At 39.5% G+C, this 17,125-nt stretch overlaps 1 protein-coding gene across 2 annotated transcripts in view; it reads left to right on the top strand.

Annotated features, from left to right (window-relative positions):
* The window catches only part of DPYS (dihydropyrimidinase), a 31,272-nt gene extending 21,750 nt beyond the window's left edge, over nt 1–9,522 (top strand). For both annotated transcript variants that reach the window (XM_069005335.1, XM_069005334.1), the window contains exons 8-10: nt 4,625–4,832; nt 6,300–6,404; nt 9,174–9,522. In XM_069005335.1, coding sequence (XP_068861436.1) covers nt 4,625–4,832; nt 6,300–6,374 — 283 coding nt within the window. In that variant the 3' untranslated portion in view covers nt 6,375–6,404; nt 9,174–9,522. The remainder of the gene's footprint in view (nt 1–4,624; nt 4,833–6,299; nt 6,405–9,173) is intronic.
* Nucleotides 9,523–17,125: the final 7,603 nt, after the last annotated feature.

The raw sequence follows: 17,125 nt of genomic DNA, 5'->3' as shown, positions 1-17,125 counted from the left end.
ATCAGAATAGAGGGCTTGGAACAGATGATCTCCAGAGATGCTTTCCAACCTCAGTGACACTCTGGTTTTGTGAACTGTAACAAGATAAGCCTCTCTGAGAGTGCATGATGTATGTTTCCCTAGTAACTTGCTGTTTCCAGAATGTCACTTGGTCTCTTTAGAGAAGTGAATCTCAGAAATGTTACCAAAAAAAATTAAATCTTTCTTTATTTTCTCTTTACATCATTTTTAATTTTTCCCTCGTAAACACTTCAAGATCTTTTCTAGTCATTGAATAGACTAATTTGTGTTTTCCTTTTTGTGTATGCTTTTCTGCAAGCTAATTTCTCATTACTGCTTCTCTCCTGCCCACAGTTTTTCACAAATGTTCACTTCCATCCTGTAACAGCTTGGAGCAATTGGTAGGACCAGACTGGATAGTATTGTTGACAAATTAGCTACTTACCGTAATAAAAAAATTATTTCGTTGTCATTCTCTACCCCCCTTAAAATGATGAATTTTAGGAGATTTGATTGCATGAAATAAAGATCCCATTCCTTCAGATAAGTCACTTTGATCTGATGCTCCTGAACATTAACTTCCTGCCTCTTCTTGCATCTTCATGAATAGCTGCCTGTATATATTTGTATATGCAATTATTGCAATTCCTTAATATAAAGTAGGCTATGGGGTTTTTAATCCACATTATAGGCTTATACCTAGCATTTTCACACACGGATTGTTAGAATTTCTTATTTTTCCTCTTTTCTTTTTCCTGTTCTTTTCTTTTCTTTTAAAAACTCTTAATTATCATTATAAATGAGTGGTGATTCAGAAAACACAGAAAAGTGAAAAATTTATTTTCTCTAGATTTTAGAAAAGCAGGTTAACAATATGTGGAGTTCAAAAGCATCTGAAAGTGATGAGAAGAGGCAACTCACAAAGGCTGATACTGTCCTCAGCAAAGTGGCATTTCTCACCTACCCCCACCTCTGAAAAGCTCAGAGATACTGTGCTGTTAAGCACTGAGAGAAGTTGCTTACAGCTCAAATACTCACTCCTACACAAATTGATTTTCTTTGGCAGCTGTCAACAAAGCACTTGTTTTCAAGGACAGACATTATTACTATTTTTTAAATTAAGTAGTTAATTGATTATATAACAGGTGTCCTCCCTTTACTGAGATGTTGAGCAGCTATTCTTGCCTAAGGGCTGTTGTCTACAGCATTCCTTCATATTCCTGTATCTGAAAGCTTTAAAGAAATCTGAGTTAGGTATGTATCTATTTCCATTGAATGTAATTACATTCTTCATTTGCTTGCTTATGTAACCTTGAAAATTAAAGGGATAATACTCATGGTAGTCAAAGTTTTGGTTCTAGAGCTGATGTATCTTCATGTCCTATGCATTACAAAAGGTAGAAGATCACTCTAATTTTTAATGGGTTCCCTTCATCCATATTCCCCTCCTGCCCACCTGTAACTCACTATTTACTGTTTCAAACTCTGACTGAGGCATAGATGTGTTTGTTGAGATGAAAACTGGTACCTCTAACTCCTTAACAAAGCTTTAGTTCATAACTTGACCTGTATAATCTTGACTTTCACCCTATGTGTTGCTGTATTATCTTATCTGCCGCTCTTTTCTAAGTTTCAAGCTGCAGTTTGTAGTTTATAAGTCCTTTATCACACAGAGTATAAATAAATACTGTTCTACTAGTCACTGAATCTCCACACAGTTAGAGGAAATCTGTCAGTTTTCTTGGACTAAATTACTCTTTGACTCCAAACTAGTTGGACAGAAATATGATGTTGAAAAACGACAATTTCAGAAGCATGTCTTCCTCTTTGGTACCAGAGGAATGGCAGTGTTTATATTAATAGCTTTAAATTTCTTTGCAAGCCAGGTGTATCAAAAGGAGCTGAAGTGAACTGCATGGAAGCACTGATGTGAGTAGGAGCTATACAGGAGCAGATGTCTTTACAGTATCCTCTTTGTACAGGAAAATGTTCTTTTACATTTTGAAGCAATTGTTCTGATCTCAGTCTCCATTTAAGAAAGGTTGTTTGAAACAAGAGCCACTGTAATTTATAAGTAGAATTTGTGAATTTTACAGATTTTATTTAAAAAATACAATACAATTTTTTGAAACCTGGATTCAGAACCTGTTCTCATGATGAGTAATTCCTTATGTCAAGCATCACTTAGGATGCTGGAGACAGCTGCTAAGTTGTACTCAACTATGGTGACAGTCCTGGTTTCTTGGATTATTAGTAGGTTACAACTGTTTTTGCCATTAGCTGAGAGCAAACATCAGAATTTGCTAAGCTGCCTGCTACTGAAATTGGTGATACAGCTGTGAAACAGTCTGTTGTATAAGATTGCTGAATTGTGATGTTGGGACCCAAACAGACCATCTAGTTCTGTTTTATTTGGTTGCTTGCTTGCTACCTGCAACTTTCAATGACATTGACAATGTCAGAGGGTTAAATCACAGGCAAATTTTTGGTGATTTCCATCAGGGAAAATGCACTTCACCTTCAGAAAGGGCAGCATGTTCTACAGCTTGTTTCAACAGAAGAGTTATAAATGAGTTCTACAGAGGTTTGTTGTTGAGACAAGCTCTGGAAATGAATTTTGTCATATTGCAAGGTTTAGATGTTCAAATGGATATTACTTTTAAATGTGCCAACTTCCATTCATTTTGTATCTTTAAATTAAGGACATACTTTCCTCTGAGGCATGGTTACCTCTAGTGATCCTGCTCTAGCACATTTAAACAGCTCACATGTTGATGAAGGATCTTGTTTATTTTTCTGTGTTTCCTCAAATTACCTTCTCCATTTTTCTGTTCATGTCCTGGTACTGCTGTGCAAATAGATAGGATATATAATCAGAGAATGCTAAAGATAATTATATTACAGTTGTTCTTACTTACTGCTCTAGCAGTTGAACCCATAAGGCTAATGCATTAAGCTAAAGGAGTATGCTCACAAACTCCATATAGAGCTATTACAACACCCATGGATAAGTTAGTTTGATAGTATTCAATAGGACCAGTGAAAATAAGAGAGGTTTGACTTTTCCCAATGTGAATCTACCAGGTGATGCTGATATTGGCAAGCAGGCATGCATAAGTTTTCTGTCCAAGGTGTGCTGTATAAGGCAAAGTTTTTATTCCTATGGGCAGATTGGTCATAGACAGTATTCACATATATATATAGAGCCTTTGAAATGTCAGTTATCACCAAGATTTAAATGTAGCCCTTAGCAGAAGCAATTTCTCCTAATTCAACAGAATGATAAGAAAGGAAAACTAAGTATCTTTCCATTAATTCTTTTCTCCTCTGTATAAGTAATCATGTCAAATATTTAATATGATTAATTTTGAAAGTGACTGTATTTCAAGTAAGATACAGATCTTTTGTGGTTTTCTCATTTTGAGGGGGATACTGAATGAAGTTTTGGAAAATTTTTCTCCAAATTGATCAATATTTTAATCTATTAATATTTCATATTGCTTGTGACTTTGATAATTCCTTTGCAAAAAGATGTAGTCTCTGGAAAAATATGAAAGCATGTATATGAATTATAATATATGCATGCATGATAGACTTTTCATTGCGTGAGCACCCATACTGGAAAAAGCCCAACTGGCAGCCAAAAGCATGAAGCTTCCTTCTTTTCAGAAACGATGAATGACAGTAAAAATATAAACATTCCAAATAATATATATAATCTGTAGATTGGATACAGGAAGTTAATAAAATAATTAGCTGAAATTCAAAATTCTTTTGACCAGCTGTAGTTACAGTACACAGTCAGTAGCTCAGTAGGGAAAATAGCCAATAAAGGAAGTATACACAGCCTGCACTTCCAGATAGTAATGTCAGCTGTAGCATTGGCTCTGCCTTTAAATTAGCCAGTTAGAGTTGGAGAAATTGTCTAGAAAAATGGAAATCATATAGAATGAGGTCTACATATACACAAAGCAATAATACCATCATTCAAGCGAGTACTGTTGAAGTCTGAGATTATAATTTACTTAAAACCTTTGGAGGAAAGGTATGTAGCAGTGTGATGTCATTATCTTTTAGCAGCATTGAGATATTTGGGCCGTCAGGCATCGAATCAATCCAGCTCACACTAAGCATTACCAAAAATCATTACCATCTACTGACTTCCCAGTGAAATGGTCTTTTTGTGAGACTCAATATTTGAAACATTGCAGCCGTGCTTTTCAAACTTGAAACTGCAAGTCATTCCAGTTAAAAGGTCAGAGCTTTTTCTGGTCGAATTGTGCATAGATATTTGCTTGACAAGGCAAAATGAAATCATGTTATCCAAAGAAAATATTACAGCCTGGGTTTTTTCCCACTAATCTCTTTTGTAGTGGAAAATTTTGCATTTCAAGGCTGCTGAGTTCTGTCCTTTTGACTCCCCCTTCATTCTTCTGAAATGCAATTACTGTTCAATGAAATGTTATTGTGCTATCCTATTTTTACAGCTCCTCTATGATGTACTGTACAGTGTTGTAGTTAAATAACGTTGCTAAATTTTTTTCTTACATCTATTTATCAAAATTTTCTAATGAAGTAAAAGGCAAGGATCATAGTAATTTTATGTGTTGTTTTGTAAACACAGGACAATATCTGCAAAAACACATCACCAGGCAAATAACTTCAATATATTTGAAGGAATGGTCTGCCATGGAGTTCCAGTTGCGACAGTTTCAAGAGGCAAAGTGGTTTATGAAGGCGGAGTTTTCAATGTCACAGCAGGAGAAGGCAAATATGTCTCCCGTCCACCATTCCCTCCATATGTCTACAAACGAGTCAGGCAGCGGGAACAGGTTAATTAAACTAATAAATCTCTGAGATGCCTTGTACAACATGAGGATAACTAGCTCTTGGGAAGAGAAGTTTGGGGATTCAATGGTAATTTTCCATACTAATCAAAATATGCCAAGGTGGGAGGAAAGGAAAGGAAAGGAAGGACTCAATTTTTATTGCTCCTTATCTTACAGAAAAATATTATAGACTAGTTCCTGCTCTTACAATAGTCTGTACAACTTGTGAACTAAGCCTCAGTACTTTTAAAAATAAACATGTCCTACTTTCAATAAAAGTGGACAAAGATTTTCTTCTGAGTAATCTAACTGCTACATTTCATCACTGATTTCACTGCAAATGAGAGAGCCTAAATATCATATGCAGGAAGAAACCTTGCACCAAGGAATAAATCAAAAATTTTCTAACTTTTTCATGGATCAAATATTTTGAGCTAAACCCTGCAGAGCATTGAACATTTTGCTGTCTTCCAGCAAGAATGTGTTAAAAGCTGAATATGTGCAAAGGGTACTGCTGGGCCAAGCAAGATAGCTCTGTTCAAGCTTTTGTTCTCTTCTATTTTTTAAAGAAAAATATTTCAAATACATAAAGATTGAATTTTCAGTGTCTATTTACTGTGCAAGCATTCATGATGCTTGTACATCCTTACTGTATTGTGACTAGGATTTTCAGAGGCACACTGAGTAAGTACATTTTAAAATCACCACCTGAATTAATGGGATTTGCTGCAGGATCTAAAAATTGAATCAGACTAGCATCGTTGTGAAATAAGGCCCAGTGAAATGCCCCCAAGATAATTCTGTATATTTCTTTCTCCTGTTGTCTTGATGGACTGAGAAGGGCTTTGATCCAAAGACCACAATTTCACAGGAGGTAGTGAGCTGTTTGCAAGTTCAAACACATAATACAGCATCAAAACTAAAATAAACTGAAACTTGTAAGATATTTGGTAATTACACAATTCTGAAAGACTTCCATGAACATAGCAGTTTTCATTTCCCTTCAAAGCTAGAAAGAATTTTCCCTTAACCCAAATATCAATTGCAGCATGTCTTCAAAAGTGATTTTTCAACCAGCTCGGCCTCCTGTAGCCAGCAGCTAGAATAGTGGGTGATAGATACCCAAACAAGGTAGAATTTGCTTCATTTCATTGACATTTATTAACCTCTCTTATCTGATGTATTGAAAACATCACTGGAAAATGTGAATACTCTAACAAATGGGAAAATCCATAACATGAGGTGGAACATGTTAAGTTGCTTCTTTAAAAAATGGATTTAGAATTGGTTTGTTATAGTGTTGAACATATTTAGCCACCCGACTCCTGATGAAAGCTGAAAATGGAACAGTTTAATCCCAGTGCATTACATAGAAAGATGGATTATCACAGGACTTCTATTTCAATAATGTCCAATTAGCAATTGCAAAGGAAGACAAAATAGTGAAATATTTTAAAAATTTTATTGCAGGTATCTCAACCTGTTCCTGTCAAGAGGGCACCATATACAGGCATGGTCTCAGGAACATCCGTCATGCAAAAATAACAGGCTATTCCCCAGTTTTGGCTGTTGCAGGTAACCATCTCCTTTAGTTAGTGAAAACTATTTAATGCTTCTCTGAAACTTCAAGAAAACAAAAGTGTAGCAGGTTGTCTATCTGGTGACAGGCTTGTCTGAAATAAGCCCTCTCAGAAGCTGAGTTGTCTTGGTATCTGTAAATTTAACGAAAAAGGTGTGGCAGCCCAGGTATGGAGAACCTAATTTTGATTGGAACCTCATTTAAACAGTTCAGTTGAAAGAAACTGAGGAGTCTAACTGCTGGACTGAGACATGGGTATGAAGGCCCATCCAAAACCCGAGTTCAGTTAGCAACAGGAGAACAAAATGAAGGATGAATATTTGACTTCCAACTTTACAGAAAAAAACCAAAATCACGAACAAAACCAGCTTGATGTGAAAAACTAAATTTGTCAGTGTCCCTGTGTTACATGGTAGAATGGCTTTACATTGAAAAAAGAATAGGTTTAGATTAGATATTAGGAAGAAATTCCTTACAGTAAAGCTGGTAAGGAACTGGAACAGGTTACCCAGAGAATTTGTGGATGCCCCATCCCTGGAAGCATTCAAGGCCAAGCTGGATGGATGGGGCTCTGAGCAGCCTGGTCTAATGGAAGGTGTCCCTGCCCATGGCAGAAAGTTTGGAACTAGATGATCTTTAAAGTTCCTTCCAACCCAAGCCATTCTGCAATTCCATGAATTGCTGCAGTCAGTGCCAGCAGTGTTTGAATTAGTGTAAGCTGATCACTGCTAACAGAGGAGTAACACCCAGCATCTCCCCTTCCCTCCTCTCTGGTGCTCACAGTGTGTAACTTGGGTTATTGACAATCCTTGTATATGCCCTGGTGCTTGGCAGATCTTTCTATGAGCTGATTTCCTTGCTAAGCCAGCAGAAATCAATTAGCCTTGTTTTCTGGGTCAGTTTTCTGTTAGCTTGGTGAGTTGAAGTGTCTCTTAGAAGCTCTTAAAATCAAGAATCAAACACGGTTAGAAGGAAAAAAGGGATTTTACCTCAGTATTAATTTAAGGATCCTTAGGTGCACCACATCCAGGTGGAATGCACCGAAATGCACGCCACAATGCACCCCCACTATAGACTGAGTGACACTGTTGTGTTGCCCAAGGCAGCACAGCTGCAGATGTCCTTGGTGTCAGCCACAGCCTGCAGGGAAAGCTGTCAGCTGCAGCCTGCAGGGAAAGCTGGCTCATTTCCAAGGAGCAAGCCCCAAACAAAGGTGGTGTAAAAGCATCAGTGGAGGCAAAGGACAAAAGCGGGGTCTTTGTGTAGGTTCCTCCTGGTTTATGACAGGTGGAGAATCCAGGGACAAAGACCAGGGATAAGGGAGAACACAGCCTTTTATATGGGGGTGAACAAAGGGAAACAACCAATGGGGATGGACTAAGGGGGAGGAGCCAACAGGGAACTATCCAGTAGGGATAACCTAGGGGAGGGAATTACATGAGTAGACCAATGGGGGCGTCGAGGAAGGAAGAACTTTCCAGAACTAATACATACGCAATTAAGGGAAATGCATAAACATGAGCTTATACATAAAACTGGGTGGAGAACTCCTAAACCAGTAAACTTAAAACATGTAAACTAAGAACCACTAGGAGCATGGGAGCTCACCATAACCACGGGGTGGGGATTAGACCATGGTGGAGACCATGGAGGCCTGTCCACCAGTCTTCTGAATGATCTGCTGCAGTGGCCACTGCCACATGCACCACAATTGAGTATAACTTTATAGGTCTTACTAATTAGCATATCTATCAAAGATTCCCCAATGAGAGGCTCGAATGAGCCCTCCCTACCCAAGGAACCTTCCCCTGGATGGTTCTATCTTAGTTTACAAAACGTGTTCTGGAGAGGACCTTGGTGTCTGGGGCATTCTGATCCCTAACTGTGAGGCTTCTAAGATGTTTAGTCTCCTAGCTTGATAAATAAGTCTAAGAATGTAGGCTAAAAAACACTAAGAACACAAAAGCTATATAAAGGGGTATAAAAGGGGTATAAAAGAAAAGGCAAAAAAATCATCATGGCATCAAAAGAACCTAACAAAGATCACTGCAGTGCAGCATATGGATGGGGTGAGGCAGCTAGGGACATGGACTAGTGACAGCCCCTCACTCTCTAACTGTTTAACAAGCAGAAGATATGCTTCAGGAAAAGGTCAAAACTAGGTAAGTCCTTCAGCAAGCACAGTTAAGCCATGATGCTGCTGTGTGCCAGCTGCAGCTGAAATGATGTCTGCTACAGCAGGGGAGTCGATAAATATGGGTTGGGGGAACAGTGAGTGACAGGAAGCATGACAAAATCCAGGCTGAAGTTTCGGGTGCATATGTGTACTGACAATGAGATCAGCTGGTTTGAGAAATGATTTCCCAACAGATGAACAGAAAGCTCCAGTTTGCACCTCACTAAAATGAGTCTGTTCTTAGTGCTAATTAATATGGGATAGGAACAAACTTGCAATGGTAGGGGGGTGAAATTAGCTTTTCCACATTTCATGGTATCATTCCTTTAAAGCTACCTTACAGTGAACCTCATCCAGGGCATCAGTAGCAGCAACAGAGTGCAGTATCCTATTTGTTTTTCTCTGCCATAAGGGAAAAGCTTTTCTAATAGAGAGCACTAAAGGCTAAAGCTTCAGTAGAGTGAGGGAGCAATAATCATTCTTTCTAGCTCCTAGCAGTCCTTCTCCATTATTACCTCTGAGTGAAAAATTGCAAAGAAGAGATTTTCTTTTGAAATATGATATCCTATTGTCTTTTTCTTCTCTGTAGATAAAAGAAAATGAAAATGACCTTGCTGCCCCCACGAGCAGTGCCTTCTGGGTCCAGCAATCAATCCACAATCAACTTATCAAGAGCCAACATGAAACAACAGTAACCAATAAGCATTATATTTGTCTTCCTACATAAAATTGTCCTTGAAATTTTTCTTTGAAAAGATTTTTGCTATAATAATTGGAAAATTCCTTTTAGAAAATGGAGTAATAATTAAAAAATAACTGCAATTATAATGTGGCAACAGCTCTGTGCATTCTTAAAATATGTAAGTTTTGGGATGGTATTTCTTAATGTTTATCTTCAAAAGGTATCAGCTAGCCAATAAAGTAAAAGCAATGAACAATGGTGTTTAAGCACATTTTTTTAACTCCTACTCCTTTGGGTCCCAAGAGATGAATCCTAATTGTCTAATTTTATATGTTAGGAAGACCTCTGTTGTGCTTGGCAATGCAGAGAGTTCTGAGAGCAGATGCTGAATTTTATTTTTCAATTTTCCCTATCTGGAAGGGGTCAGTACAGAAATACGCTGATTCAGCAGAGCACACACTATTTTGGAGCTGCTGCCACATCTCCATGTCACTGTCTTTAAAGAACTTCATATATTTTGTCACTGCCAGCTGTACCACCAAGCATTTTTTGGTGGGTTCAAGTATTTCCTGTGTTGCACTCTAGGCAAACCTATGTGAACCATACTCATGAACTCACCTACAGTAATAGTTTGTGTTCTGGCTTTATGGAGAGACACACACCCATCACCTGAAGGCATATGAAATGAGATCACCAGAGAAAAATAATGCATTAATGTCAAAAAACCTTTTTAACTGAAAGTGCGAGGTTTTTCTCAATGTAACTAATACTTTGTTTTTTGTAGGATAGGATTCCTAATTAGCAAAAAATCTTTTGCTCAATTTATCTGATTTCCCTTTTCAGAGGTTGTTGTACTTTTAGAAGCATGATTCTGCTACCATGTCTAGACACATTTTGATTTGGAGAACTTGAATGTTGGTTAAAGTTGCACTTTCATATGTAATAGCTCTTCTTTTTAAGCAGCTGTCACTGGGAAAAATTTAAGAGAGTGGTTTAATCCCAGCTGGCAGCTAAGTACCACACAGACACTCGCTCAATTTCCCCCCAGTTAGGTGGGGAAGAAAATCAGAAGAGTAAAAGTTAGAAAACTCTTAGGCTGGGATAAAGATGTTTAATAGGTAGAGCAAAAGCCATGCACACAAGCAAAGCAAAACAAGGAATTCATTTCCCATCATCAGGCAGCTGTTCAGGCATCCCCAGGAAAGAACTCTGAATGTCCCTCCTGCTTCTTCCCCCAGTTTAACATGCTGAGTATGAGCACATGGTCCAGGGTATTCCTGGGGTCAGTTGAGGTCAGCTGTCTTGGCTGTGTCCCATCCCATCTGCTTGTGCACGCCCAGCCCTCTTGCTGATGAGATGGGGTGAGAAGCAGAAAAGGCCTTGATGCTGTGTAAGCATTGCTCCTTGATAATGAAAACATCCTTAAATTATCAACACCATTTCCAGCACAGATCCAAAACATAACCCCACACTAGCCACTGTGTAGAAAATTAACTCTACCTCAGCCAAAAGCAGCACAGAGAGAGATGAGGCAAACACGAAATCACCTGTACAGTGACTGTCCTATGTGCAGAAACAATGTAACCTGTACTTCTGTGCAACCCACCGGCCAAAAAGGCCTAGAAAGTGCTGCATATTTTAAGACATACCCATTAAACATATGATAATTACTAATATTTTTGACAGTGGAAAGCAGACTTGCAGTTCCTGCTATATTCACAGCCATACGTGAGGTATGAGCTTGTATGAAAAACAAACTCCTATTAGGTCAGTAGTTCTGGTGTCTCCAAACAGCAAAGCAGGGTTTTCTTTGTAAGATGATGGAGGATAGTCATGGGTATGGTCGAGAAGATCTAGCACCACTTCCTGTTTCTCAGGTTTGTCTTTGGGGTGGCAGAACAGCAGAACCAACAATCCAGCACTATTACAATGACTATTAGAAGGAAACGGAGTTCATTGTTCAGTACAGACTTCTGTACTGTCATGCTCTGCATCTCAGTTTGTTGCCCAGTCTCCCTGTACAACCAACACAGAAAGAGATGCTTTTGCAACTTCATTTGTCTCTGCATCAAGATCTCACACAGGTTAGATGAATCTGTCTGGAGCTGTTCTCCTTTGGGATGAGGTGGGCAGTTTTCTTGCAGTGCTGATTTGTCTCCATTGGCTACAAAGATTATGCAGTGTGTGTAACTATGGTGCTAATTTCTACTCTGCAGCTGCCTTCCATCTGTCTTTGCCTGTCAGAACTGGAGCTTTCTTGTATAAAGGATGCCAGTCTTTTCTTTTGTTTTGTCTCATCAGTAGTGCAGGTCAACCATGAATCCATTCTTTCCAATTAATCTTTTGCCACCTTGGAATAAGAGCAGAAATTCAGTAAGAGTAATCTCCAAACCATGAACATATATTATCTATGGAAAAATGTAAGATATTTTTAGGTTTCCTACTCATTTTTATTAGAAATGAGTAAGCTTCCTCCTATATAATTAGCAAAGAATTCGTGAGCCCTATATTGGTACTTACTGCTCTGTATCATGGATTATTCTTTCTATGGGGGTTATACCTATTTTTCTTAAGAAAAACCTACTTTTTAATTCCAGTGAGTTTTAACTATTGTGCAGATGTCAAGAAAGAAACTACCTGCATTTTGTGAACTGGGATTTACACCAAATCATCTGCTGTATTTTTACATCCTTGAGTGCAACAAGTAATTGAGCCTGTCAGGTTTGTTACATTTATGAACATTTGTTTTGCCATGACACATGCTGACCCTAGTACCTGAATCCTGCCTCAAGCCACAAGGTGCCAAGTAATAGCCCTTGAGGAACACTGTGACATCAAAAGAATTTCAACTGTGCCATTCAGACACTCCTACTAAAGTTGAGGCTGTCAGACTGCAAACCTCTGTCATCCTTGTTCTTTTTCCACTTACATGGGCTATGCTATAATGGTGGGATCTTCGTAGGATATAATTTTGGGATTGCCCAGGTCTCTACACAGAATATCCTTTCCTTGCTCAGCACTTCTCTTTGGAATGCTACTGGTTTCCACCTCTTTCTTGTATGGAAAGGCTGAAGATTCAAACACATTGTTAAAGTAAGGAAAAAACTCATATTTTCATCGCTCTCCCTACTCAGACATAAATTTGGGATCTTTAGTACTCCATTCTCTCTGGTGATGTGGATTCCAGAGGCAGGAGCAGAAAAGCAATTTGGGAGATCTGATCCCTGCTTGCACAATACTGCTTTCATCCACATCATTTGGCAGTGAAAGCCTCATATAGACAGTAGGTGTTTATTGCCCGGATGCTCTCACTCAGTTCACCACCTGTGACACTCACGGCTGTGGTGCAGACACCCACACCTGCAGCACTTCTCTCTTCAGCCTGCAGCTCCAGGGATGGATCTCTGCAGAGCAGCAATACTGAACCCTGTGGCTGTACTGGGCCACTGGAGGGCAGGGCAGGTATAATGTATCAGCAGTGAAAGGAGAAGGAAGGTACTCTCATGCACAGCAGCACCCCTGAAGCATGCTCACGTTTTGAAATCTGTGCTCCTAAAGTCGACAATAACATCCCTATTTTCAGGCTTTATTTCGTCAGCAGCAGAGAGTGATCCTTTGATCCTTACTCTCCACTTTTGCGATGTAAAACAGAATTAGAGGAAAGGTTCTGATTATTCATTTCTTTTTTAACTGCATCTCTGGTCTATTTAAACTGCGATGGAAACAGTGAGTCAATGTGATAATATTGACAGAGCAGGGGTCACGGTTACAGCAGTTGTAAACCCCGCATCCTCCGCCTTTGCACACCCAGCAGGTCACACGAAATGCTGCAACAAAACCAGCACAGAGGAAAAGAAACCTTTAGCTTGGCTTTGCTTTAGGAGCCAGCCAGGTTTGGGGGTATGGGGTGGTGATAAGGAGAGGTTCATAAACACAGTTACTGAAAGGAAATATCCTTGTTTGTATTCCACTCCAGGAAGGTCAGGAGCACTAGCATGTCTCTCTGAATTACTTTCACAAGACAATCAGGTCAGCCCTTCATTAATTTTACAAACCAGATTTGATCCAATTGAAGGATTTTTCACAGTAAATCAAACAGCTTCTACACTAGTGAGGAATGTTTTAAACGGAAGTTGAGTTCTGCTGTGAGCTGAGAGCAGGACAGGGATGAATAAGTCAAAAGCCAAATCCCAAATCCAGACTTCTCAGACTCTTGTTCTTAGTGCTGAATGCATTTCTGACAAGCCCTAGACAGTCATTTAGAGACAAAGCCCAGTAACATGATATTAAACCAACAAATGAATAAAAATCCTTAATTTCAATGGCACCTATAGTTTCCTTGTGCTCAGCAGAAAGAAAAGCATTGTATACTTTTATGTATGAGAAAGAATGATGTTGGAGATGAAGAGAAAAGAGGAAAGAAGATTATGAATGACGGAAGAGCCAAAATAAAATGTAGGAAATCTGTGGAGAGGGTAGGCAAGAAGAGGAACAGAAATAATTGTGGGTGGAATGCTAGTTTTTTATTGGAACTTGTACACTTTGTTTTTAAGAAAAGAGAACTGAATCCTGTGGTTGAGGGTTATGGTAAACAGAGAGGCCAAGGAAATAGCTGAACAACTTGCAGAGGAGACAGCTGAAGATAAACAAACCCCCAGACTTCCCCTACTCACAGGACAGAAACAAATGGGAGAAAATAAAAAGAAAATAAGGTCTGGAGAAAATGAGAAGTATGTTGCTGTGCAATTTCAGGGGAACAACAGACCTGTACAGCTGTACAGCTAAAGAAAGACACTGGACAGCTGAAGGAATATGTTTAGTCAGGGTCAGGGTAAGAACTGTCCTACCACTGAGATAAAACTCAAGGCCCTTGAGGTATAGAAGGTGGGCTTGATTCAGAAAAGATTTAGAAAAAAACCAAAATAGGTTCAGAATGTGCCATTTCCCCTGATAGACCAGGTTTAGCAAGATGGGGGAGAGCAAATTTATCTGCTTTGCCTGCTGTTCAGCTCACCTTCAGCATACAGGTATGCACGTGTATGGTCACAGAAACAAAGTGTGTGTTAGTCCACTCAAGTATGTGACTCTTGTATGAGTGTAATGGTAACAATATTTGTCAGGTGGCACTCTTGATGCTGGCACAGCATATTCACAAATTAAAACCTGCTTTTGCTGTGCATATCTAGTATTTTTCCTGCAATGTGCTGTGTTAACGTCAATAATCACAGAATGGCTGAGGCTGTCAGGCAGCTCTAGAGATATCTCCTCTAGCCCTGCTGCTCTGAGCTGCTCAGAGCCATGTCTAGTGGGTTTTGAGTATCTCCACGGATGGAGATTCCATAACTGCTCTGGGCATCCCATTCCAGTGTTTGACCACACTCACAGTAAGAAAGTTTTTCTTGTGTTTCAGTGATATACCAGTCAACTTTCTGGCCTTTATGTTTGGAAGCAGCTACCAGGGGAAATTGTTCAATCACCTTCCCGCAGATTGAGATGAGTCTGACAAATCTGTAGTTTCTCAGATTTTCCTTCTTTCACTGCTTGAAAATGGGAGTGACACGTGCTTTCTTCCAGTCCTCAGTAATCCCTCCTGATCACCATGACCTTCTACAAAAAAACTGAGACGCCTCTCAGTGACATCAACCCTCTATACCCATGGATACCTCCCATCATGTCTTGTGGTGTTTGAGTGCTCCTGTGTGTTTGAGTGCTCTCTAACCATTAAGGGTAAGTCTTCCTTGCTCCAGCCTTTCCTTCAGGTCTGAGCAGTCTGGTATGGCTAAAGATCAGTCTTACCTGTAAAGACCAAGATAAAGAAATACCTCAGGCTTTTCCATGTCTTCTGTCACTAGTAGTGTGGTCAAGCATCTAGGTAAAATATTTACCAGAACTGAACATGTTGTACGGAATTACAATTATTTACCCAAGAAGGATTGTCTTTTACCAGTTTGAAGGGCAAACTAAGCAATACTTAATTGTCCTGACAGATAGCAGTGGGAGCGTCCACATTCAACATTGGCTGAATTTCCTAAAGTGCAGGTATGGCATTGGCCTGAGACTCTACTCCAGAACTCAAAGTTCTAACAGATTTAGGCATCTCTCCCAACGACTGACACACATCTGAGTCCTTTTGATGAACCATTTCCATGGGCTCCAAAGCTTTTGCTTGCTCCTTGCAGAACAACAGAGAGAAAAGGTATTCTGAGTGGCAATACCATCAAACAGGAATGGCGAGAAACTCCAAACCACAGTTTTCCTCCTGATGACAAGTGAAGCAGGTGGTGATGTTTTGTCAACCAGACTTGCCCCCATATTTGGGCTTGTCACCAGCTTGTCCTTTGGGATTGAAAGGAGCACATACAACTCCTGCCAGCAATTAGTCAGAACGCTGCCAAAAATGTTCAGCTCTTAATGACATGTAGCTCTTCCCCTTTCATGTGCAATGGTAACAAGAGTGTATCTTCTTATCAATAGTACCTGGATAGCTGTTCTGTTCTGTGAGTCCAAATTTAGAGCAACCTTCTAATTGCTTCTCTCTCACCAGAATGCTTCTTGCTACTGGTGCTTGACAGTAACACCTAAAATACAAGCTGACATTCTGCTACTATTCAGGGGTGTCCCACTTCAGCAAAAAGGACACAGTCAGGCCTCTCAGAGACATTCAGCACAACCCTCAATCATGCATGACTTTAATCCAGCACCATTTTCCAGAGACAAATTGTTGTCACACCAGGAACCTGAACCACCTGCCTCCATGGAGAAGTGAGACTTTGTAAGGCCCAAAGAAAAGAAGTCTTTGTGTTTTTCAGTGATTTAGGCAGAAAATAACTTCTGACACTTGCTATCGTAGAGTTTTAAGTCTTAATTCATTCAGATAACAGAGACATTGATCAATGGCTGTCCTGAAACCATGCATTTATTATAGAGGAAGAGAGCAGAATTTCCTATTATCCAGCCTAAAAAAGGAAGTTGGCTGTGGCTGAAAATCAGAAATATACTGCCGTTAGGCACATTTTTTAGCTCTACATTAAATCTCTAAAGCTACATCAGTCATTCCTATGTCTTTAGGCATTTTGCATTTGTTCTTGTATCATATGAAGGTCACATCACCAGTGTTGGTTGAATGGGTGAAGCACTTCAGTATTGGCTCAATTTTGTTTCATTGAGAGCAGTTGTGCTTATGCAACATATTTAAGCCCATTTTTGTCTCTTCTGCAAGGTTCCTCAGTCTGCAAGATTTGAAACATTGTTCACCTCTGTGTATATGCCCCACCCTTTAAAGACACCTTGTTGGAACCCACAGCACCTGATTCCTCTCTATTCTAGCTCTCGTGAGCATTCTCACTTCTACCTGTTACATGACCTCTCTCATGATTATCAAAGGCATGGTACAATCTGTGCTAGTGGTACATTCTATAGATACATGGAAGTGGGAGACTAAGACCAAGTAAGGAATTCGGGTGGGAGACTAGGTAAGAGACTAGGAGCTAGGGATGACAGAGATCCAGGCTGAAGGGCTTGAGGCTTAAGCAATAGATAAAAACGTGTAGAAATATCTAAACTGCATCCCAGAAGGCAAGGGACAGCCTCTGCTCTGTCTTCTATCTTCAGTGTCTGGCAAACATGAAGACAAACCTGCTGCTGCCATTACATCCTCTGTTAGCTGAACCCAAAGAGGTTTGTTCTGTAGTCCTAAAAGCTCCAAACTGTTTTATTGCTTTTAGACAGAAGAACAGATCATCCATGATTTTCTCAAGTTTCTCAGATAATGCAGACCCCAAGTTGAAAAACAATTATTAATGCAGTCCAGGGCAATCTGTGCTGAACTGCACACTATCCACAATGGCATGTTTTCCAAA

The sequence above is a fragment of the Aphelocoma coerulescens genome, chromosome 2, assembly GCF_041296385.1.
Source record: "Aphelocoma coerulescens isolate FSJ_1873_10779 chromosome 2, UR_Acoe_1.0, whole genome shotgun sequence".
In the NCBI taxonomy this organism is placed as follows: Eukaryota; Metazoa; Chordata; class Aves; order Passeriformes; family Corvidae; genus Aphelocoma; species Aphelocoma coerulescens.
Note: the sequence above shows the minus strand (reverse complement) of the source record. Positions and strands in the feature narration are given on the sequence as shown.